The sequence below is a fragment of the Scleropages formosus genome, chromosome 13, assembly GCF_900964775.1.
Source record: "Scleropages formosus chromosome 13, fSclFor1.1, whole genome shotgun sequence".
Lineage (NCBI taxonomy): Eukaryota > Metazoa > Chordata > Actinopteri > Osteoglossiformes > Osteoglossidae > Scleropages > Scleropages formosus.
Genome location: NC_041818.1, coordinates 3,209,466 through 3,235,205, shown reverse-complemented (window position 1 = coordinate 3,235,205; position 25,740 = coordinate 3,209,466). Strand labels below are relative to the sequence as shown.

The 25,740-nt window shown below is 39.3% G+C and overlaps 1 protein-coding gene across 2 annotated transcripts in view; it reads right to left on the bottom strand.

Moving 5' to 3' along the window:
- Positions 1–2,187: 2,187 nt before the first annotated feature.
- The window catches only part of LOC108932138 (ephrin-B1-like), a 68,697-nt gene continuing 45,144 nt past the window's right edge, over positions 2,188–25,740 (bottom strand). The window contains exons 3-6 of one of the 2 annotated variants that reach the window (XM_018748396.1): positions 12,784–12,876; positions 7,948–8,079; positions 4,182–4,555; positions 4,062–4,087 (exon numbers count right to left, since the gene is read on the bottom strand). In XM_018748396.1, the coding sequence (XP_018603912.1) occupies positions 4,079–4,087; positions 4,182–4,555; positions 7,948–8,079; positions 12,784–12,876 (608 nt within the window). In that variant the 3' untranslated portion in view covers positions 4,062–4,078. Of the gene's footprint in view, positions 4,556–7,947; positions 8,080–12,783; positions 12,877–25,740 lie in introns of both variants that reach the window. The other variant, XM_018748473.1, reaches the window with a different exon arrangement.

Sequence of the window (25,740 nt, the reverse complement as noted above, 5' to 3'; positions counted from 1 at the left end):
AAGGATGTATCTTTTTAAAATTAAAAGCCCAAATATTTTCAGTTCTGTCTGTTTTAGCAATGTTATATTCTGTACCAATTCTATATACAGCTACCCATCTAATGTGTGCTGATTCCAAAGGTGACATCAGTCAAAATGTACTTTGAAAATCACATGTCCACATCTATATCTTGCTATGTGTTGGTGAAGTGCACTTTTGTGAGCTGTATGCTGTTTTGGATAAAGGTCTGATAAATTAACAAATGTTAAAGTAATATGATCAATGCACTGTATTTTATGAATAGATGTCTATAAAAGAATAACAAACACTGTCAAACTGAAACATTTCAAATCAACATCAAGAGAAGTTAAAAACAGTGGCAAAACACTATTATTCTGTCAGTTAGTCCCAAGTTCTCCTATTTAACTATCAAGACTATACAATATGCATTAAGGTAAGGTTCAGAGTCTTGCTTTGCTAGCTAATGGTTCGAAAAGGAAATGAAACCAGAACAATGACATTTACACTAATATGTCTTACTAAATGTAAATTTCATCATACAGTGTCTCAAATCAGCAACTGGCAGGACCTTTAAACGTCAGTCATAGATCAGCAGGCGCCTTAAACCCATTGGTAATTGTATAAATTACATAAATAATTTTTCTGTAATAATTTTCTGAAGCCACCTGGAAATGGTGCAACAATGAACCTTATTAATGCCAACTGTATTGATTTTGTTCCCTGGTTTTATGTCAACGATGAAGACTAGATGAGTGAAATGTCCTGCATTCTTAAAAGCTGGCAATAAATTAAAAATAAAAAAAAAAAAAAAAAAAAAAAACAATTGCCAGTTACTTTTGGGCCTGTATAGTATAGGGCAGTGTCACGCATTGCATGATTGTTGTGATCATTGTCATTGTCATGCACTGGGGAGGTTCACCTACTACTTTGCATCTTGCACCTTGCTTAGGCAAGAAAATTGCATTGATTCCTCATCATATGTACATATTCATATTCACTACATACACATTAAACAGCAGTAATCAATCAAACCTGCCAAGTCACTGTAGGTTATTTTACTTCACTTGGAAAGGAAATCGGTAAATAAACAATCACTCAACACTGGATTCCACAGGAAAAATTTATTTGTCAATATGCATTATTAGGTTGGATAACCTCATGGACTCTGGTTCCAAACTAACTCATTTTCTAGAATTCAGTAAAAACTGCAAATTTTTCAACACATTTATGGAGAAACAGGAAAAAAATTCATGTACTCACAATGTAATACTGTGACTTTACTATAAGAGAGTTACAGAAGGCAGGCGGTGTGAACAAAGCTGCCATACTGTTTGGTTGATACCCAAGAAGTACTCACACGACACTCATCTTGCCAACAACCCCAAACAACAATCTAAACAGTGAAAATGGAATGGGGTTAAACTACTGAAGGAAGTTCCCCAACGTTCAAGTTCAAGTCCACTAGCATTCTGCTTTGCAAGACAAACACAATCAGATGGCGTCAGCTTAGTCCTGTTGATTGCACAGGACTCTCCCTGTAGCCCACACTGTTTATTAGACAAAGCTTTGAAAGTAATTTTGCGATAATATTGTGGTAATCCAAAGAGACGAAAAGACTGTGCCATCATTTGATGAGTGGTTTACAGGGAATGCCATCCCACAGTCTCATGTGCTCTGCAGTAAAAATGACACACTCTACAAAGCTCCTAATGAAGGTGTGTTATGACACTGTGAGGTACGAGCAAGAATAGAATTGAACCCTCTTTCTCATCGCACAGGTAATTCACAAGCCTACGGTGTTTACCCCAGAGGGAAATGTTGGTGTGAAGACAATAAAAAGGCTGTTACAGCTCGAGCTCCAAGGTGGCACATGTTTGATTGCTGCTCTAAGGCATTGTGGGTTGTTCATTAGACTTTGTTAAAATGCTGACTACCATTTATTGATGTGATGCTATTACCATTTCACATGAAAAGGTGAAATAAACATTTGAAATTTCACCACAATGTCTGAGACTTCAGACATATCCAGAGTCTGCAAAACACCCATTCTCAAGGTGTTTGTATTATCTTTCCATTTACTAACAAAGAAGGAAAAAGGAAAATAATTGAAAAGTTTATACAAAAGGTCTTTGAAATGACAACTATACAAAAATTCTGCATTAGAAAATCTATATTTTAAAGGGGGTTCTAATAAATTTAACTTTAAAGCTGATCTGTTTTCACATATTTACATGTTCCAATGTAATTTGCGCGAGATTGTACATAAAATTACAAAAATAAACTGAAAAATACATTAGAAAGGCAACATGTAGAACTCAAATGTAGAACACAAATCGTTATTTGAAAATCTCTTACAAGCTATATATATGTACAGGTTACCTTTGCAGCAGAAGTCACCTCATTTCTTGCACAGAATTAACAGACACCTTGCTGTCCAGCAAAGACAGAGAAGACACTAAAAACCATGTCAGTTGCTAGAATGATGATATTTTGGGTCAGCAGAAAGTAACCGTAAGTACACTGGTGTCATTTTGTTGGTTGGTCATTACTGAGTTTAGAAAAAAAGGCTTTTCTGACTCAGCAAAATTCAAACCTGCATCCAAATCCAGAGCCTAGGAGCTGTGAAGCTGTGGTGATTACAATGACTATGCATGATAAAAACAACACCTTTGTCATTCAAGGCACAACCCAGGATAACAAAGTTAACTTCAGATCGTGACTTTTTAGACTTATTATAAATATAAGTCTGCATAGAAAAAAATATTTATACTGTTAAAAATAAGTCTTATTATTAAACTTATTTGAATGTATTAAAAAGCCCGTGTATGGACTTAAAAAAAAAAAAAAAAGGGCTTTGATGCAAATCTTCATACTTTTTTAATAATCTCATTTGCACATGTTCTTGGCCCAGAGTTCTATATGAACAGTGAAAGCCCTTGCCAAACTTGTCAAAAAATAAGTCCCCACTAAAAGCTGGAACTTCATTGTCTTCTACAGCCTTACCAATTATCATACACAACACATCTAGACTGACAGAAAATTCCGGAAGACACATTACATGATATTTAAAAATACACTAACTCACCTGAATCTCATAATCAGAGCTTGCCTGTTCATGGAAGACAAATCTCCAGGTTTGCTGATAACATCTTAATTTCTTCAACACGTGTGCTTCTGTCAAACAAATACAACCTTTCCATTCATTTGCTCGAAGAGTCATACCCCAGTCATCCAAATGGATGGATGAAAATTTAAGTTACACTTCAGATAAGGAAAAAGACAAATACCACATTTTTAAGGTCGCTGTGCACTTTTATGGCTTTCACCCTACTCGCACCTGGCGAACCTTCAGCGTCACCCGCAGTCTCCTGGAAGCCACAGGTACACTGCAGTTTTATCTCAACTTCTCACTGCTTGCATTCCTGTCTGTACACGACCAGGCACCTTTGGAGATGACTAAGAACAACAATGGCCATAAATACCAGAAGTCTGACACGGCAGAGTCTGTGGACCTATAAGACAACCAGAAATATTGAGTTTTACTCTAAAAACAGACATCATGAGTGTGTCCTTGGCTTCTGCTAGCACTGGTACTAAAAGGCAAAATATTCAGCTATCACCAACATATGTATACTGTAAATATGAGGCAAAACACAATTATGAGGATGAGGAAAGCTGAAAGGTAAACACGGGAGTGTGCAATGGCACAGTGCTACTCTGCCCTAATGTGCCCTGTTACCTGAGCAATCTGGCAAGGCTTTCACTCCACCAAGGAAGCCCTGAATGACAGACAGGTGGCTACTGGCAGGATTTCAAACATCTGGACATGTTGTGTTTCTTCTTGTCACCAAACAAGTGAGGAAAATGGCTGTCAGATACCTGATCATTCATCCCTCCTTGGTTTTTTCTTATCCAAAAATTTAAAGCAGTAATGGATGGAAGGAGTAGCTCTTGGTGCAGAAAATGCACACTTTTGACTCCTGTTCTCATCTACAAGTTTTGTTTCCACTCTCTCTTGCTTTTTTATGATTTGCATTCCGTATTTCACTGCTCAAAATGTTCAGGCTTCCTCCAATATCAGCAGGTCTAGGGAGTTAAAAAGAAAAAAAAAAGTAAGGTTTTAATCCTAAGTGTGCCACAAAACATTGCTGCTCCATGTTCCTGCTGCTGGTCTTCACACCTTGTAGTAAATGTTGGCAGGGCTCTGCGGGGGCATCTCCTGGACAATGTACACTGGGTGTCCGTAGTCCCCGCTCACCTTCTCGTAGTGGGGGCAGTAGTTGTTCTCTGTAGTCCGCAACGGGATGATGATGTCGCTAGGCTCAGAGCCGGCATTGCCCGAGCACTTGGGACTAGCCAAAGTACTAAGGGTGAGGGCCGTTGTGCGCTGTTGTGTGTGTTTACGCGCCCGCTTCCGCACTTTGATCAGAAGCACGATGAGGAAGATGATGATGAGCAGAAAGATGACACAGCCTGCACCAACAGCTGCGAACAGAGCCACCTTGGAGCCAAAGATGCCTTCGCCCATGCTCGTCTTGTTTTGGTTGATGGTACCTGTGCGGGGGGTTTGTCAGTATATCACTACAGGTACATCACACAAAGTTCAAGAAAAAAAAAACGACAATTTGAATAATCTCCATTGTGGCACAACAAAAAAAATACAAATATATAAATTAAATATATACACTGATAATATTTTCTATATCTGACCATCATTTTAACAAAGACTTAAGAACACAAAAGGTTAAGAAATACATATGAAACACTATTTTTTCAAGCATGGAGCAGCAGGTGGTGTAGTGGTTAGGGCTGCTCACTTCCACTTGAAGGATCCAGGTTTGAATGCCATCTCCTGCAGATGATCAAGGTACATACCCAGAACTACGCAAAATTCAAAGGTTTATTTTGTTTTAACTTGAAGGAATATCAGAAGCTCTGCACCATTGTTTTTATGGTCCATTACACACTTTAAGCTTAGGGCTTAGGCTAGGTCTATGGTCAGGTTTAGTGAAAGAGCAACGGACCGAGCATAAGCTACAATCACCAGACCTAATTCCCTTGTACACAAAGTCTCCTACATGAAACACAGATAAGGAACCAAAGTCTGTGTGTACAACCTTGTTCTGAGGAAAACACCCTCTAAAGAACAGTATGCCTTGAAAAACAGACATTGTTGGGATATGGAAAACAGCATCTCTAATTAAAAAGCCAGTCAGTTGTAGTTTTCAAAAAAAGAAAAAAAAAGGAAACTTCAATGTGAATTTCCATGCATTTTCATGTTTTACTGCAGTGACAGTTGAAATTGATCCCTGAATCAGTGTGGGTCAATGTGAAATCCCCATAAAAAGAGTATTTCAAATGTGAGTATACGTGTGTGTGTCCAAGGGGATGTGCCATCCCCATCTCAAAATCACCACTGACTAAACTGAGCTTATTAGTTCACTTGTAAAATGATTCTGCTAACAAAATAAACCATTTTAATAATTTACCTTGCTGGTATTTTCATGTTGTGGGGAAAAGAAAACAATGTCTCTGACTGCTGAGGACTGATTTCAGTTAGCAGGACAGGAGCGTTTCCTGTGTGGTCCCCTGTACCCACACTATTTCCTGGATTGTGTATACTCAGCTCCATCTCACAAACTGTGGTCTGGGTGACACCGCTTAAAAACAGATGCTCCGCTATTAAATTCAGTCACTTGAGTCCTACCGCAGATGATAGAAACGGGAGAGAAAAGGTTTGAAAGTGATCCCTCAAGGGAAAGGTCTCAAGAATAAAATTAAACAGGGTGCTTTATTCCGAGAATAAAAAATGGCAGCATGTAGACGTGCACACAGAAAATGTTCATTAGAAAGATGGATCGCAGTCAATATGCCGTTGATCTTGCTGTTGTGTGAAAACTATAATTTGATTTCTTGTCTAATGCAATGGAGCTTAAATGGCTGTCTCTGCTGGCCCATACTTTTCACTTGTTTAAACAAGCCAACAATTTTTGAGGACCTTCTCGAGTAGGATACCTGCTAGGGAATTTAACAGCAATGAATAAATACCACCTCTCTAGTACTCATAATCATCTTGCACACTGGATTTCCTGTTATGTCTTATGTCTATCAATTGATAAGGCAGTGTCCTCATCACCCTTCATTTAAACCTTCCGTGGTAATAGGAAGATCCGTGACCCTGAGAAGACCAGAGAAAACACATCCCTGCCAGAGAGAATCTACTTCCCAGACCTTCCCCATGCCGAGCACACACACAAACACACACACACACACACACACACACACACACATTTTCAGAACCGCTTGTCCCATACGGGGTTGCGGGGAACTGGAGCCAACCTGGTAACACAGGGCGTAAGGCCAGAGGGGGAGGGGACACACCCAGGACGGGACGCCAGTCCATCGCAAGGCACCCCAAGCGGGACTCGAACCCCAGACCCACCGGAGAGCAGGACTGTGGTCCAACCCACTGCGCCACCGCACCCCCACCCCATGCCGAGTACCTCACTGTTATCCCTCTCCAGTCACTGTTTCTGTAAATAGCACAAATAAAACACAAGTTCTGTTCATACGGTGAATCTCTCTTGCCCTCCCTGAAAGCACTCTGTGTCACAGTGATTTAAATAATTGCATTAATAGTTCTGCAAGGACTCAAAGGGCCAAAGCTCGTACTTCCTGCTGTTGTACCCATGGGCAAGGTACATACACTCAACTGATGAAGTAAAAATTACCCAGTTGCATAAATGGGTAAGTCAGCATAAGTTGCTTTGGTGAAGAACATCACGAGAACAACAACAATAATAATAATAATAACATGAGCAGCCAGGGAAGTGCTGTGAGCATGTAGATGCTGTTCAGCCGTGGTATTTCGGAGACAGGCAGGATCAGCAACGCACTTTACTATATTCCTCACTGTTCCAAGGTAGAGGTGAGAGGGGAATGTAAAGCATAGTTGCCGAAACAGTGGAACTATGCAAAGAAAATCTAGACACATAATGTCTGATGGCTTCACGCCAAGGTGGAAAGTGCTTCAGGAGCCTTTGAATCAGCCTAACAGGGAGCGGCCCTCATTCTGCCTGTACACTGATTTGGTTTTGTCCCCTAGCAGACCCAAGGCTTGGAGGAAAAAATATTTTCCGAACATTCATGAATTCTGCCTTTTTCTGCTTAGCTTGACAAAAATTGTTGGTCAGGGGATTGAAACTCCAGCTATAAAATGTACAGATTAGCATGCACAGCATGCAGGGGCCAGAAAAGGGCCTGTTCTCTGGTCTGTCATATTGACAATTTCTAATAGTCTCTGATAATCTCATCCTTTTCCCCGGCACAGAGGAGCAGTTATAGTTTTAATTTTTCATTAGCACACTTCAATGGCACATCTATTTGCATTCCCCATTGGCATAAGTACAAACTTTAAATTCCCCAACCAGAATTTTATGTGAAGCTTGAACACAGGAGGCAAAAAAGGAGGGAAAACTAGAACTTACGCCAAAATGTAGATATGTCCTATGATGTCAGAGAATATTTCAAATAGCTTCCAGTAGGTTTGAAAACAAGGTCAGGGAGGAGATTCAGTCCTCCAGAGAAACAAGCTGAGCAGGACCTCTCTGCCCCTAATCTCCTCTGTTCCTGCTTTAATACCCATCTCTCAAACTGGTCAACTTTTCTTCCCTTGTTAACATCTACCTCTCACAAAAAACTTTCATTGACATGCATCATTTTGATAAGACGATCTCACATCAGTGCTCAATGGAAAAAAGCTTGTATTTTAAACTGTTCACTCACATTACTCGAAGCTCTGCATGTGCTGTGACGCACAAGCTAGTTATTGGCTACTTGGGAAATTCTCTGTTGAAATTAGGAATGTGGGCATGGGCTACGATCCTGAGCAGGATGTTAGGAAACTGGGCGATGTTAAGGCATGCTATAACAAAAGAGCCATTTACCTTTGTTTCCTTGCTTCTCCGCTCCTTCCCTCCCTTTTTTGGGAGGCGGCCTGGTAGTTGACTCTTTTACTATGGTCTCCTGCTCTTTGCCAGGGGTGTCAATCACTGGATCTGGGATTACAGTGTTCGGGTCTGCAAAAATGCAAACACAAAACATGAACAGTTACACAGCAGCAGTCGCAGGAGCAAGAACAACACGAACAATAGCAATAATGTATCTGGTGGGACCACAATGGTCATTAAGAATCTTTTTAGGCAATTCTGATAAGGAAAGGAATCCTGACTTTACTGGTACCTTAAAATCATTTTTTTTCAATCCTTTAATTTTACGAATATATGTTCAGACATGATTTAACAGAAAAAGTGATCAGGGGTACACCTAATGCTCCCTTAAGGCCTTAGACCTTCTTTCCAAGTACTTTATTAGAAAATATTGGAAGTACTAGTCCTCGACCCAAAAATCCTGATAGTTATTACATTACAGTATTTTATAGTGGATCTCCAGAGTACTATACAAGGGTTTAACAGAAATTATTATAGATGCAAATAAGACCAACTGCCTTTCACAAAGTGGTTATTAGGCCAAAAAATATTTTACTATTCTGGTTCTCCTGAGACTCTAGGGTCTTGTAAAAAATTACTGCATTTAATTTGTTTGTCATAAAATATGAAAGATCTCTTGAATAATATGCTGAACATTTATTTTCCCATAGGTTTAAATCCAGGCATGACATTTACGAGCGTACGATACAATCTTTACTTCAGGTGCTTTCTGCCAAACTAATGTCAGGTTGGTAAGAAATGTAGGTTACCTTGGGACCATGAGTACAGAGAACACCAGTAGCTACCATGGAGAAAACACAATAGGGGGACTGGCTGGAAGATTCGCATATTATGAAAACCACATGCTTCAATTTAGATGCATTGAGCTTCTTTTAATTTCATTGACTTTTCTGTTAAACTTTGGTCTAATTGCTGTTGAAGCGGTAACTCCATGTGTGAAAGCAAAAAAAGACAGAGCACGTGCTAGGTGATACCATAAACGCAAGTTCAGCTTGCTACACAGGAGCAAAAAATACAGAAATACTGGCATTACCACAGTCACTAAATCCAACCGAGATAAACATTGGGGTTATTAATGTTCCTGCTATAGTACCTTTAAAACAAAGTACTTACCATGAATTGCTACAGTAACAATACTGTGCTGTGTTATAATGTTAGGTTTAATGATCTAACACTAAAAACCTTAAAAACCAAGTTGCTTTGGGCAAATAATAACACAAGTAAAAGCATTACTTTTGTTTTGCTCTCAAGATATATAAGGAAACATAAAATAAAACTTCTGTGTTGGCCAATTTCTAAATAATTCTATTCATACTGTTGTCTATATTTTATATCTTTATGTTTTCTTAACGTTGGAGAAAACAAACACGACAAAGCATACAAGAAAGGATGCATGTGTGTGTGTGTGTGTGTGTATATGTGTTTGTGGTGCGAGATGGTAATGCAGATGTGCACAGCTGGAAGGAATGAGGCTACCCACAGGGGAGAAAAAAAAGCAGAACGGGATGACTTTCCAATATGTCAATTACCGCACTTCCACAGAGCAAAGCACTAATTTCATAAGAGTCTACAGTGTTCTGTCAAGGAAGGGAAAAAGGCCACCACTTCAATGGGAAATGGTACAATTCCACTGGTGGAATGCACAAATACACAGACCACAACTGTATGATTAAAGCGCCAAAAAGGCTGTGGTAATTATGTGTAATTATGGTGGGGGTAAAAAATACAACCAAAACAGCAATAAAAATGCATTTAAAATTCAAAAGGCAAGCCAGAAATATAGAACAAGACATGACACATTTTTAAATTGTGCTACACTTGCGGTACTGTTGCTTTTAGTTGCTTTTCAATTCTGCACGTCGCTGTAATTTACAACATGCACAGAAAATTCCAAAAACAGTCTTGATTTCTAATGCTGTTCTCATGCCATGATTAAGCAGCAAGTTGTCCGGACAACACCACCAATCACAAAAGCAGTTCATTTCCAAACAATAAGTGCAACTTGATATAATTGTCATGAATATGAACTGATTTGATTTTTAATTGATACTGTACCGTGTTTGTGCCTGGTTTTCAAATACCAGATCATATTCACTTATGTAGCTTACATTTTTCTCCAAAACAATAAGATATATACACATATATATATATAAGAATTTTAAATGTTTAGATGTTTAATCTGTATTCTTCTGAGGTCTTTCCCATTTAGAAAACAAAAAATGTGGACTTGTGAATACGAATAAAACAACATTGTCAGCACCTTGACCTATTGTCACCTATGAATGCAATACATGTGTTAAGTTTGATTTTTAAAGTGAACGGGAGAGGAAAGCTTCGGTTTTAAACACAATTACCTGTGATTCTTTTGTGTGTTTTTTCTTTAGGTATATTATAGTTATTCTTATAGCAGTAATATTAACTTTTCAGTAACAATGAGATATTTTGCAGCAAGTGTTATATCTTAATAGCCATTCTGGTGAAATTCTTCTCTTTGTGCATCTGCAAAGTATTTCAATTACGCTGCAGAGCAATATTTCACATCTTCTCTGAATAAAAATCTTCTATTAGGGAAAAATATTTACACCATGAAGTCAAATTAATTGCTGTGTAGAATGCACAAACCATATGTCATAAAATCAAAGCATACCCAGGCACAAAGCAGAATGGGATTAAACAACTTTAATTAGCTTTTTATAGTATAGTGTATTATTCATTTTCTTGAAAGCACTATTATGTGCTACATTTTTTCTATAAAAAAAAAAAATCCACCAAAAACCTAAAATACTTTTGAACAGGAGTGATGGAATATATTTAGCATTATGTCCTTTGCTTTGTTGTCCTTTACAGATTTTACATAATTTTTACTGTTTTTTGTGGTTCCCATGACCCACTTTTTTGTTTGTGCAGATCAGTCAGGGTTAATTTATTTTTTTTTTTTGGTCAAGGTTAAAAACTACTGCATTCTAATTTAACACTGAGATCAGAGTATAGGTTTATTAGTACTAGTTTCCCAAACTGGGGCATTATCTTCACGTCTTATTCAGAGAGCAGAGTCGGGGCTCGTCCCTGCAGGACCTGCTACTTCAATCATGGTGTATTTGCTTTGGGCAGCCCCTGCAAGGTGAGACAAGCAAGGCCTGATGGGAGGAATCTCTTGACTCTCCCAACTTTTCCCACCTATTTGGCCCAGCCCAGGACCCTCGGGCACTTGGGGCTGCGGAGGCACTGACAGGACTTAAAGAGACGGCAAGGAGAGGCTGAGTGATGATCTGTACTGCAAGGCGTCCCCTTTCCCACACAAATATCTTGCCTGGTCGCTCTGTCTGAGGTGCACCAAGTTATATTTCCTCTTATTCATTTTATTTCTTTTTTTTTTCTTGCAACTGCTGCTATCGCTATAGCTGCAATTGCGCTATACTGAAAGCATGATTATCACTAGAGCAATTTTTTTGTGTAACTGAAAGAGAAACATGCAAGTCTGCTGGGGCGCTGGTAGTTGTTGGTCTTTTGAGTATGATGTTGTTTTCAATTTAATGATCTTAGATGTGTATATATGTCATGCAGCACGTAGGTACGATGATGGTTTCCCACCGAAACGCATCAGTTCCGAAAAATAAAAATGTTTTTCAGTAAGCTTGAGGGTACTGATGATCATCACACTGCCATCTTTGCTCTCAATGTTGCATGCATCACATTCCAACCCACTTATTTTGACATGTTCTGCAGGAGAGCATTTCAGAATTGCTGGGTAATCAAAAATTGAACAGGATTTGGATACCAGTGTCAGCACTTGTTTGGACTGTCAACTCGTACACGCAGCACAGGAAGCTGTAATGGCACTGTTATACGTTTCATCCATAGAGAGCAATTAAAATAGTCTTCTGGAGACTTAAATCAAAGGAATAAAGCTGCATTGTGACTCAAGACCTCAATGTTGCGTTTGGCACACAGTGTAATATCTCTGCAAGAAATGATTTTCACAAACTCAAAGGAACAGTATGTGTGTATGATAAATACATGGTCACTCCAGAGAATTATGTTGCAACAGAAAACCAAAATTGATAAAATTAAATTAAACTTTTAATTTATTCTTCTTGTCTCTCACTGTAAAGGTTTATAAATGGAGTAAAAGTATGTCTGAAATATCCATTTTCTGTGAAATTAATTTGGCTCTGTATTATGAAAGCAATTAATGGAGTATTCTCTGTAAATTCCTATGCCAGCAGCCATTGGGTTTATGAACAATAACTCATGAAATGCTCTCCCTGCACCGAAGTCATTTCTGTTAGCACACAATGCCTTCATTATGGCTGAGCCATTATTATACCCAGCCCACAGTATTATGGCACAAGGACTGCAGCATATTCAGGCTTATTCTGATTTTAAATCATGAGAACATGAAAATAATTGAAAACAGATCTATGGTTCATATCACAGCAACATGTTGATATTTGTCGTGTATGGTGGACACCTGTACTGCACATGTCACTTAAGTGACACCAAAGAATCACAGATTTGTTTTGTGCTACATGCCGTGTGTAGCAGCACACTCCTATGTTACAGGGATCCATTTCATTGTATGTATGCATTTGCATTTACATTTATTCATTTAGCAGACGTTTTTCTCCAAAACAACAAACATCTCGGTGAAAATACAATTTGTGCATTACGTATGCGTTCATGTATGTGTGTATTTATTGTGTGTTGCATGCTGCAACTGAGTGGAATTTCCATCTGGGACTATTAAGTTTCATTCATTCATTGTGACCTTACCTTGTCCAACTTTCATAATAATCTTCATGAAGCGTGTGCTGCAAACTCCACCTTCTCTGTTCTCAAGGCCTTCCAATGTTCCATTGGAAGTAGCTGTAATAAGACAAAGATTGGGGTTAGCGCATGAAATAAACAAAAGCAGGGATCAGCTCTCTTCTGGGCCCAAATGAAGAGTATGACTGATTCATTCAATGAATGAATGAATAAATAAAAACAAATTAAAAAAGCAGATTAAAAGAATTCACAAGGATACCTAATAATGTATGCTGAAATGAATGTATTCTATTGAGTGATCGCCTCTCATTTTTCTCCCTCTATCCAAACCCTACATAAATGGAAGGTTTTGTTCCTTCTTCCCCTGGAGGAATGGCCAACCTTTGGCAGGGAGAGTTATGTCGGGAACAATTACAGCAAGCGGCAAATGCCGATGGCTCAGCTTTCCCTTGTCACGTACGGCCTGTAATTAGCAACTGGGTGGCAGCACATGCTAAAGCCCATTTTCTGGGGGTCTTGTCCTCAAGTTAAGTGTGGGGCCTGTGGCGTTTCAGGGTGGTAGGACATTGACCCGGAGAGTAACCACAGTGGGTTCTCAATTACATTAGGCATGAGAGGCGTTTCCATTTGCTGCTGTTGCCACTGGTTTTCTAGCTTTATTATTGTCACTCACATCTCTACTGCTAGCCTTTCTGTTTTCACAGCCTTTCGCCTTCTCTCCACCTCCCCTCTTCAACCTGATATTCACTCCCACTGATCCTCACTCCAGTGGTCAAGGGCTGCCACCGGAGCTGCCTTATTAACTTGTCCAAATTACACTCACACTAACGTGTCGTGACCAAGGGCCTATTTAGGAAAGCAGTCAACTAATTAGATCCTACTCCATGGGAATGAAAGGCCCCTCTCCACAGCTGCGATGCAACGGCAAGGTGCCAAAAGAATGGGGTGTTCTTTGATTGCAACTGTCAAAACAAACCATAGCACTTGTTAACTTTATGCTTCATGTTTCCCTTCCGCTGATCTATCTTGCTACCCTCCACGTGAGCAGCTCCCAGAACCCCTCAACCTGAAGCCTTTATTCACCAAATCATCAGAAGAGCTGGATTATGAGAAATCAAGTATTTCTAGATCAAGTGCTTTCCCAGCATGCACCGTTATACTTCACTAGATAAGTTAGATGCGTCATATGAATTTGCATCTTTGTTGGCACTTCCACAATGAGAGGACATTTCTATATCAAGGAGGAAAAATACCATCAACATTCCATTGTGCTGATTTTTTTTTCTACGTTGCCATTAAGAAAACCACACTGTGATTTTACACCAAGACCAAACACAATGTGTCTAAAAGAACAGAAAACCATGTAATCTTTGGATTAAATAAAGCTAATTTGCATTCCATCTCTGTATAAATGGACTGTCTTGTCTACTGAAAACTGCCACTTTTTGGGCTTTCTGATCTGGAATAAGGCTATGCAAATAAAATATTACCAAACACAGTGATTAAAATGCCTCCACAAAACACTGTCACCATGTGCCACTGCATTTTATTTAACTGTGATGAATGAAAACTTTACCCCGATCTCATACATGCTTATTTTTCTTCTGTCACAGCATTGGTGTGCTTCTAAAATTTAGTTAAAAAGTAGTTCTCAGTCTGAAAAATACTTTTTTCTTAGTCAAACCTGTTATTTTTGTCAGTGGAAATACAGAATGTACTGCTCGGAATATGTTTTAATAAGAGTGCCTAAGGAACTTGGGCGTTTTCCTGTAGTTACAATGGGGAGAATGGCATGGGAGGGAAATACAGTGGTGCTCCAACAACAAAATAAAGTCCCACCACTTATGAGTAAACCTGGGCAAGAATGTATATATAATGGTACACGATAGTGGTGATGGAGAAGGATGTATAGAGGTCTGCAAGACAAGATATGGCTAAGAGTAATGGTGTATATGGCCACAAAACTCATAATGGAATGGGACTTACCCCTCTTAGTGCTTATGCTTTTTTCATGTGCACATGAAAAAGAACACACAGGACATTGCAAATAACAAAAGATTCATGAGGGCAACAGACATGCAGCACAATTGTGCGAGTGAAATCATTTCAGAAGAAAGGACAGCAAATACGGGAAAAGGCTCTAAGTGTTCTAACATGCTCCTGCCACGTTACCAGCACTAATGCCTTCCAGGCAGGCACTTTACTGTTCTTCACCTTGAGCTCTTTGACAAAGCAAAGAGAACGGAGCAAAGCCAATGTTACATTAAGTAAAAGTGATGTTGTAACCTTGGCTGATTATGCAGAGCTGGGGATGCATAACTTTCAACTAAATACATTAGCCATGTACAATAACTGCCACCACTGAGCTGGGGCGATCAGGATTCCACGGTCCCGGCTCACCACCAGGAACCTCAGAGTGCCCCACTTTAGCAGTAGCAGAAAGCAACAGGTAAATAGAAGATAACCATTTAATCATGCTGTACTTAAAACTGAACTTGGATGTGATTAGTTCTGTTATGCTTAACTGTCCATCCCAAAACACAAAAAAAGATCCAAATACACTGGTTACTTGTGCTGTTACAACTCTTCTAACATAAATCCATTTTCAAATTAATTTATTCAAACAATTTTCTTCACTCTTTGCTGTGAGGAGTGAAAATGACCTGCGTTTTTGCATTCTGCCATTAGTTGGAAACAAAATGGACTCAGAATAGAAACACAACGGCAATCACTTCAGTCATGGCAATTAATGTCTAGTGATGGAGGTGAATAGGAGTAAAAATGAACATGTTTATGTAATTAATCATTCAATGATCTGCATTCCTTTGGAATTTGTATCAAGCAAGATTTTTTATTTTCAGTCATTTAAAATTAGTTTCCTCTTGGGAGTGTTCTATTTTCTGTTCCTCAGTTGTCAGCCGGCTTATACAATAGCTGTCTTTCATCATATTAACAAGAAAAACGCTATATCTTTTAGATTTTTCTGCTGCACCTTATAAAACTCTTCAGTGGTCTCTGTCACTCCAGTGAAAAAGATCACTATATAAAAATTGTATTGAATAAATGTGTCTCAAAACTATAAAAATTAAAATAAGAAGTCATGGAAAGTATTTTTTTATTTACTATAGCTATACCTAAGATTTTTTACTTAACTTTACAAGCAAATAAACTGAGGAACATCTGTTTCATTAAGTTTTTATTGACTTATTGTGAAGATGATAAAGTTGAAAGTGGCCTGTAGCTGAAAAAGATCAGACATGTTAATATGAAGAACCAGTCAATGGCATTGAATGGGTAGATTTATCATTTTTTATTTTCATTCATTCAAAAACAAATTTTCATTTTAAAGTGGTTTGATTTAAATAAAAAATAGTAAAAGTGTTACACAGGAACAACGGAATAATGTCCAGGGGTTGTACCCTGTCTCATGCTTTATGCTTATGGGACATGGTAGACCACTGCAACACTACACAAGCAAATTTTGATAACAGATGGAAGTGTTACAAGTATTTTTTTTATGCATTATAGTGTACTTGTTATTTAAAAAAATAGAACATAAGCTGTTAAAAAGTTGACAGACACGTATTATTCAATGGTGGGTGTGGTGGCGCAGTGGGTTGGGCCACAGTCCTGCTCTCTGGGGGGTCTGGGGTTCGAGTCCCATTTGGGGTGCCTTGAGACGGACTGGCGTCCCGTCCTGGGTGTGTCCCCTCCCCCTCTGGCCTTACGCCGTGTTGCCGGGTAGGCTCTGGTTTCCCGCGACCCTGTATGGGACAAGCGGTTCCGAAAATGTGTGTGTGTGTGTGTTATTCAGCTTTTATATGGTAAAAGTGACTTTGAAACTAGCAACAAGTCAGTACAAAGGGGTCCCAATTTTGTTTGCAAGTTAAGAACCCAATGTAGAGGTTTAGAAGAGGGGAAAAGCATAAAACCAAAAAGCAACCATTATGTTTATTTTTTCGGACTTAAACTTGTGTAATAAGCAGATCATAAGACATAAGACACAATGAATAGATGCTGCCTCTCACTCCAAAAATGCTGCTACCATCTAATAATCAAAATTAAACAAAGACTGCACTTCTCTCTGCTTATCCTTGTACCCACAAAACCAGTCACTTTTATTCATCTTTCTACACCTCAAAGCATTGCTGCTATTGCCCCAACACACTTGGGACCCTAGACAACAAGACTGGGACTGCCAAATCATTTCAGTCACTGCATCTTCACACTTCACAGTGTGAGACTCCTGCTGAAAGCTCACCTCCTCATGTCTCTGAGGGCCTCAGTGCTGATGAACAGATGTGCAAACAGTCCTTTTCAATTAGATTTACATGCAACATCTGTGCACTCTAATAGGGAACCTCTCTCCTTTAAAATAGGTGTTAAATGTGAAGTCAGCTTTGTTTTTATTATCATTTATGAGTTAATAACAGAAACAAGGAAATTAAGTTAGTGTGACTGGTGGTAGGATTCTGTCAGTAAGATCAGTAACTGTTTCGAAAACCTTATTCATTTTCAGAAACAGACAAAAAGGTGGCCATTGTCACATGGCTTAAATCATTAACAACCCAGTCAGATTGAAAATAGTTATTTTAATGGCCAATTCTGACAAAATTCAGTGCACAAAAACATACGGGAGAAGCAATTTTCATAAATACATTAGTATTTCAAAATACTTTACACAAAGCCATATGTGAAGGAAGGTATGGTGTTAGAGATACAAATAATGTGGAAGATAAACTGCTTTCCTGGTGGTACATGGCCCTTTAGAGAATAAAGTGGAAAAGTTCTGGGAACACAAAGCTTTGCAAAGAGATGAAGATGAAGTGATCAAGGCACGTACATCTTTACTTCACATTTTCTCATGCTAAACCTTATTGAGCCTTTGTCTGGCAGGAAAAAAAATGGACCAAGGTTTGACCAAATGTTAATCTCTTTCTGGAGTGTACACACACACACACACACACACACACATTTTCAGAACCGCTTGTCCCATACGGGGTCACGGGGAACCGGAGCCTACCCGGTAACACAGGGCGTAAGGCCGGAGGGAGAGGGGACACACCCAGGACGGGACGCCAGTCCGTCGCAAGGCACCCCAAGCGGGACTCGAACCCCAGACCCACCGGAGAGCAGGACTGTAGTCCAACCCACTGCGCCACCGCACCCCCTCCTGGAGTGTACAGTAATTACAAAATACTGTATACACACATTTTCGGAGTTAAAATGGAAAGGAGTTGAGTATGTGTGGGTAATAAAAAAGTAATACAAAAGTGCTGGCAAAATAATACATTTTGAAGAAGTCCCTTAAAGGAAACAAATTTTGTTTATCCCTAAAACTGCAGCATGTCCATCTACTGCTCCTATATTGGGGAGAAAAGAAGCCAGTTTCAGTAATTCACCCTTCATAACACATGGCATGTTAACTGTGACATGCACAGGGATTAATAGGACATGATTCAGAAACAAATGTGCCTCTGTCTCTCCTATGCTTGGCAGCTTTGATTATGTGTTTAAAAAAAAAATTCCCTCTTGCTCTCCCTTTTCTTGAGGCAGGTGAGTCTAAAGCCAACAGGCATCATCTCACAGATGAGAATTTCCATATCCAACGCGGACAAAGGTCTGAAAGGTCATTTGGGTGAGGATATGAAGGTGCATTAATTCTGTTATTGGCTTCCAAAAAAGAATTCAGCTTTTGGTTATTGTCATTTCCTATGGTTTCTTCTCAGAATGGAAATGTGTCCCAGCATTTACTACTATCACAACATGTCAGTGTCAGCAAAGAGCTCAAAAATCCACAGGGATCCTTCAGTTTAGTTCTTAAATTCAACAAAAAGCCACAATACTTCCAAACACCAAAGAAATTCTGGGATACAAAATATGACAGGATTTTCATGGATTTTCACAGAAACTCAGCTATAAAGACTATTTGCTAGGGTAGAATTTATTCAGATAAAAATATACAGGTACACTGCATCAGCCCAAGATTAAAGAAAAAAAAAAACTGAAGTGCAAACAATATCGATTAATACAAAGTGTATTTAATATATACACTGTACATACACACGCACAATCATTTCATACATTCACAGTTACGAAGCTAACGATTCACTTCAACTCTACATGCCACAGCTCTTGATTGTGGAACTATGAAGTGCAAGGGAGTCGAAGGTCCATATACAGATATCTATTAAACAAAATGTGTTTTTCATACCTTTATACCCCCATGTTGAAGATTTGGAAGCTATTCAGTGTTTTTGTCTAAGCTGTATATTCTCTGGCTTTTAAACACACCACCGCCAAGCATATACAACAAAATGGCCAAACATGCAGGCTGTGTAGAAAACCAACATAGTAAGCTATCAGTAGTAAGTGCAGTTCTAAATAAATTAAGTGATAGATTTTAAAAAGGGAGTGGGAAATAACAGTAGGGTCAGGTACATGTCATGGATACAACAAATTTCTCAAGGTTAAAACTTGGACTGGTATATTTTAATATATGTGTGGTTGAACACACCGCTGCTTCACTTAAATATTTTTGGTCAATAGAGGAAAGCAAGGACCTCCAAGGAGGTGCATGTTAAAACCTCACACAGCTTGAACTTTTGCCACAAATTGCATGCAGATATAAATAAATAAATAAATAAATAAATACATACATACATACATTTAAAAAAAACATGCAAGCATTATATACTAAGACACATCTGCTGTAAAGATGCATCAGTAATTCTTCCAAGCATTGGCAAGGTCCAATCCGTCTCCTCTGGGTTCATAGCTCATGATCCCAAGGATGGCTCTGTTTGCTCTAATGGAAAGCAGGCTTGAGATCTGAGCTGCCACCGAAAATGCAACGTTCCCCCAAAAGCCAAGACATATCACCACCTCCCTGTAAGGAACAGTATCGTACTGCTGAATCTCATGGTTCTGATTTGCTATGAATCAGACCAATGCGATGCCGTGCTCCCCAACTGTTCACAACACAGCTAACATGAAGATTAAGGATTCACACTGGTCTGCAGAAACTGGGCATGTGGTTAGGGGATTTCAGTAGTTCCCATTCATCTCTTCTATTCGGCAGTCTTTGTTATCTTTCTGTAAAACTACCACCGTTTTCAAATGTATATGTATTTCTGGCCTCCTGCCTGTTGCAGAAACAAAGGTGTACAGCATGGTACATCTGGAAAAAAACTAATATAAGCAAGAAGTAAACACAAAAAAATAGCCTTATATGACAACATATCTGTATATTTCTTCACTTAGCTAATGACTTACAGTATTAAGCTATTCAAATGATTTATTTATCCAGTCTGGTAGTTTGCTAACCTTATATGTAATTTCCTCGATCAAGGGTCTTACAGCAGGACTGGGGAAACTGGGACCTTTGAGTCATTATACAAACACAACTGTTAACTGTTACATGAATCATTGTGACACAGTACGATATTTCAGGGAGTGGGACTAAGGACAAACTCAAAATGTATGCGAAACTTGTGTTTCTTTTCATACCAGCAGTGGGCTGGATTCAAACCTGAGTCCCTCAGGTCAAACTCTAACCACTATGTTACTTGCTGCTCCTCTTATCTATGGCTAGCAAGCATGACTGCAACCCCTTTTTTTTTTTTTTTTTTTTAAAGAAATCAAATAAATAATACCTTAAATGTACCTTGCCACTGTCTTTTTTTTTTTTTTGTATATGATGAACCGGTAAATCTGTTAGTATTATGCAAAAGCATGCAAACTACATTTGATTTAAATAAAACTCTTTCATGCTCCCCACAATTGAAGTTCTATTACTTTAAATGATTTAAAAATGAATAATATAGCTGGGTAATTTTACTAGAGAAATTTATAAGTACCCTGCTCAAAGGCACTACAGCTGGAAGTGGGAGTCAAACCTGCAACTTTTAGGTCCAAAGGCAAGACTACAATACCAGCTGTCCCCAATTACATCCTTGAATACATGGATTGCTTCCCTTTCAGTACAATACACAAGGGTATTTGAAACCTCAACATTTATTAATTTAACATGTCTTTCTGATATGTTCAAAAACTGGACAGGTGCAAAATCTCATGAGACTGATCAAATGTAAAACGTACTTGTGCTGCGGACAGCCAGACCCAAAAAATTATTGTGGAGCCCTGCACTTATTTGATACACTGAATGCACAGCAGCAGCAGTGGGAGCCATGGGGCAATGGATCCCATCAGATCAGCAGCAGCTGCCCAGCTGAGCTCAGGGACTACAGCGCATTTCAGTGCTGCTCTCAGATTAGAGGCAACTTGAGCTCCAGCTACAATATTAGGGGCGACCTTTAAATCCGCATGGCCAGCTGTACCATTGGAGACGATGGTAACTCTAACTGCAGGAGACCGCTCTCAGGCCCAATCGCATCTCTGTGACTCACAGAGACTAAAAAAAAAAAAAAAAAAAAAAAAAAAAGGAAGGAAAGGGAGATAGCAGGAGGGGGACTCCACGCTCTAGCGACACAATGCCGTGGGGCCTCAGTGATGGAAATCTGTACAGACAGCTTTTAACTTTCCGGGGGAAGCAGTGAGTGTCATCAGAAATTACTTTACAGCTCAGGAAAAAGGGCAAGTCCTTGGAAAACTTTGCTCAGGCACAATTGAATTCAATAGAATTTAAAATGTTTTTTTTTTTTTTCCTTTTTAAATTAATTTGAGTATTTTGGGTTTAACTGCCACCACTCCTTAGTGTCTATCTTTCAGGTCTGGAAATGGTTTGTAAAACTAAACATGCTCTACAGGACCCCCAGGTCTCCTAGAAAGACAGACAGGACATGTCTTGAAGACCTTTCATATGCGTATAATTTTTCTGTGCAAAGGACAAGCCAAAGGTTGCCTTTTTTCGGCACCTTTGATTATGTATTAAAAAAAAAAAAAACCCTTTTGCTCTACCTCTACTTGAAGCTGATGAGCCTGAAGAGAAAAGCAAGTCCTCCGGCCTTTAATTCCACTGAAATTTCATCATACCAAATAGCTGCAGACAAGTTTCATAAATTAATAATGAAGAAACATAAATAGAGGACAATGAAGGTCATTCTCTCACTTCACCACTTCAAAACTATCTAATTTCATATACGCAGCCCACTGAATCTTCAAGTAATACATAAAATCTAGAGCTTCAGCTGTGGTTCTGTTGCATATTTTGTTACACACCAGGAAACCATTTTTTTTTTTTTTTTTTTAATTCTGAACTCTGCGTCAGTGTTACACAGTAGATAGGTGCTTGTCTCTGTAGCAGTTGGGTAATTTAATATTAATCCACCTCAGAGTGCATTCTGATTATTAATATATTTGGTGACTTGTACAATGAGTTTTCCATGCCTGTACTGTGAAATGACAGATATTGTGCCTTCTCCAAGATTCGCTAACCTGATTTATGTACTCACAAGGATGAATTTATGAAATCATTAGAAAAAAACATATCAGACATAATGCATAAAACAAACATTTACATTACATTTACATGTATTCATTTAGCAGATGCTTTTGTCCAAAGCAACATACATCTCAGCAAAAGTACAATTTATTACATTAAAAGAAGGAAACATAGCTGCAGACATGAAAGTCTCAAGCAAAACTATTTTGTACCCTACCACTTGCTGCACCAAGGTTCATTGTTCAAGTAGGTGTAAACATGTAAAACAGTTCTGTCTGGTGCTCCTTCTCAGGCTGTTTGGGAACATTTTAAGGTAAAATAAATGTAAAATTGCCATCTGGTGTGCCTTTAATTTTTGACAATTGTGTTTCTTATCGTTATGCCATTTCATGTAAAATCCAGTAACACTGTTTAGATTTTTGCCACTCACACATCGACACAGCAAGGACTACTTTAAAAATCCAGATGTGGCACCTTTATTTTTTTTTTTTTGAAGGATCTGGAGCATGTCCTGTCACTTTCTAAGCTGAGCGATACTGCAGATTGGCAAAAATGGCAAGAAAGGGAAAATGAAAGCAATAGAAACATTTCTATCTAGGGAGGCGGAGTGGCGTAGCAGATTTGGCCCGGGCCTGCTCTTTAGTGGGTCTGGGGTTCGAGTCCTACTTGGGGTGCCTTGCGGCAGACTGGCGCCCCCTCCAACCTTGCGTCCTGTCTTGCTGGGTTAGACTCCAGCTCGCTACGACCCCGTTCGGGACAACTGGTTGTAGGCATTGTGTAGTACCATTTCTACACATAAGGTAAAACTTCATTCTGTCTGGGCAATCTGCTTGAAAGCACAAGGAATATGACAAGAAAATGTTTAGTATTTCTGAAAATTTCGTTAGTGTAAAATGAGACCCAGATTTATAGGTATAGTATTTCCTTCTGTACAAAAGCTGCAGCTTTATTCTTTTCATTATACACAGCATTATACAATAATATTGTACAGTTATAAACTTGACAGCTCTAGATAATGATGACTGGAAGACAGAACACAAACACTGTAAAAGAAACCCTGTTCACCACGTTAGGTTTGACTGGATGCACACTTCTATTTCATGTTCAGTCATCCTCCGAGACATACCCATTTAGGTTATAATTCCATTTTACAAAGAGTTTAAGAAAAAAAACAACCAATACTCTCACTTATGATGCATTTCTCTACATTTACGATGACGAAATCCGAAAGTCTCCTACTTCCTAACAGCTGAGCAGATTCTCACATGAACATACGAAGAACGCTATGTCTCCAGGGAAGACTCTCAAACACAGTGGCTCTACAATGGACAAAAGGGTTGATGAAAATACAACAATAAGTCTTAGAGCTACAATGGATTCAAAAATCGCTCTATCTAAGGTCAGGGTGCACAGCAGTGCAGCAGATAACATCACCTCATGGTGTAGGTTTGAATCCAGCTCAGTCTGTGTAAAGTTTGCATTTTCTCCCCATGTCTGCATGGATGTGCTGTGGGTGCTCTGGTTTCCTTCCACAGTCCTAAAATATGCAGTTTTGGTGGATTATTAAAAATTATTTTTTATAGATTTACAAAAACCATGGCATATGATTCATATGAACAGACTTTTGGCACAACTTGTGTCCTTAAGTTGAGGACCCAATGTAATTGCGTTCTGAGTTAATATTCAAAATTCAAGTAGTTTTCTGTAACACAATATTGAGTCATGAGAAAAGTTTTGCTTTTAACTTATTTACTCCTTTAGTTTTGCACACCAGAAGGCAGAGGGCAGCTGGTGTGTCCTCCACAGATTTAGGTCCCTGCCAACTCCTTCCTCTTTTCACACCAATCTCCAAAGGGTGCCGTGTAGGAGGAGAATGTACACGCAGACATTGCCACAGACACCCACTGACACCCAGTGACTCAGAGACACCTCACAGAAGGGATAAAACCACAGGGGACTGAAGATGAATTCCAGCTCGGTGTAACAGAGCCTGCTTTCCACCACAACCACCACCCTTTCACATCAACACTGAAGGGCTACACAGTGGAAAGCTCAGCTTTGTGACCCCGATGACCAGTTTAGGGCCACTCAGAAATAAACTTATGGTAGAGATCAGCAGCTATGACATTATTTAATTTTATAGAAAAGACAACTATTTTGTGGGATCAATGATCAATTACCAGGTTAGGGCCACTCAGAATTAAAACTTATGGAAGAGATCAGTGGCTATAACTATGACTACAATGAAAGATGTGGAAAAAGTCCTCAAATATGTTGATGCATCCATAAGAATGAAAATAGGAACAGTTCAATCAATGTATTTTTTCCAAAACGCTACATGGATCTCAAAGTTGGAACAGGATCGAAGAAACCAGTGCTGTGGAGTCAGAGTCATGGCGTCGGAAACAATTATTGGGTTACTAGACTTGGGGAAAAAATGTACTGAGTCCGAGTAAATTTACCGTATATTCCTGTGTATAAGTCGACCCTCCAAAATTAGAAGTGTAACACAGATTTAGGCCTTTATTCGCCAGATAAGTTGACCCCAAAAATCACGTGCAACTTTTAGGCAGGGCTGTGGAGTCAGAAAGCCAAAGGTTTTGTGTACCCACTTCACAGCGCTGGTAGAAACATGGACTCCTTTCAACTGTGGTGCTACAGAAGGACACTGGACAGCCAGGAAAACAAAAACATTGGACCAAATCAAAGCAGAAGTTATTGGAAGTACAAATTTAAACAATGGAGATTATTTGTCATCAGAATGATACTAAAAACCTCACGGGAAGTTGTCCAGAGAGTTTAACTTCAAGATTTGGCTTTTGGGTGTCTTTTATAGGATTCTGTGGCATGAAAAATTGAAAACAACAGGATGTTATAAGCAGCAATGTTACAAGTAGGATTTATGAGGGATATGCAGAGACTTGAGAGTTGTGGGAGGCCATGATGGTCCATTTCCCACTCATCTTTTCATTCCTCCCCCTTTTTCCACAATGGATCAACAGGGACCTTTCAGTGTTGTTTCACTGCTGTGTCTCACATTGCTTCTATTGATTGCTGTCTGCTTTATACCAGCACTGCCTTATGAATAAGCACTGGCTTAAAAACTATGATTAGCCGTATGGAGACACACACACAAGTAAATGCGGAACTGGCCATGAAGAAGGAGGGTCCCTCCTTTTGGAAAGTTCACTAAAGTGAGGGATCTGTGCTATTTCAAAATATGATAGCAACAGAGAGATCGGGGAGCAGTGACACCCAACTCATCACTGTTAGGTGATCCTTGTGGGTTGGCCGATTTACAGGAAGCAAACGGCTCACAGCAGGGGCATTCAGCACACACTGGCAGAGCAAGATCGAAGGCCTGAAACTCATTACATTGTCCCCAGCCCTCCCTGACGGTGTAGGCAGCAGTTCCACATGCAGACTGGGCTCTGGAAGGGTGGCTCACATCCTGCCTCCTGGTACCCTTTAGCACTGGCTTGAGAAGACAGTGCACCCTCAGCAGCCCCATCTGACATTCCAAAGCAGCTTAAGTCATTTCTGCCACTCAGTCATTTCTA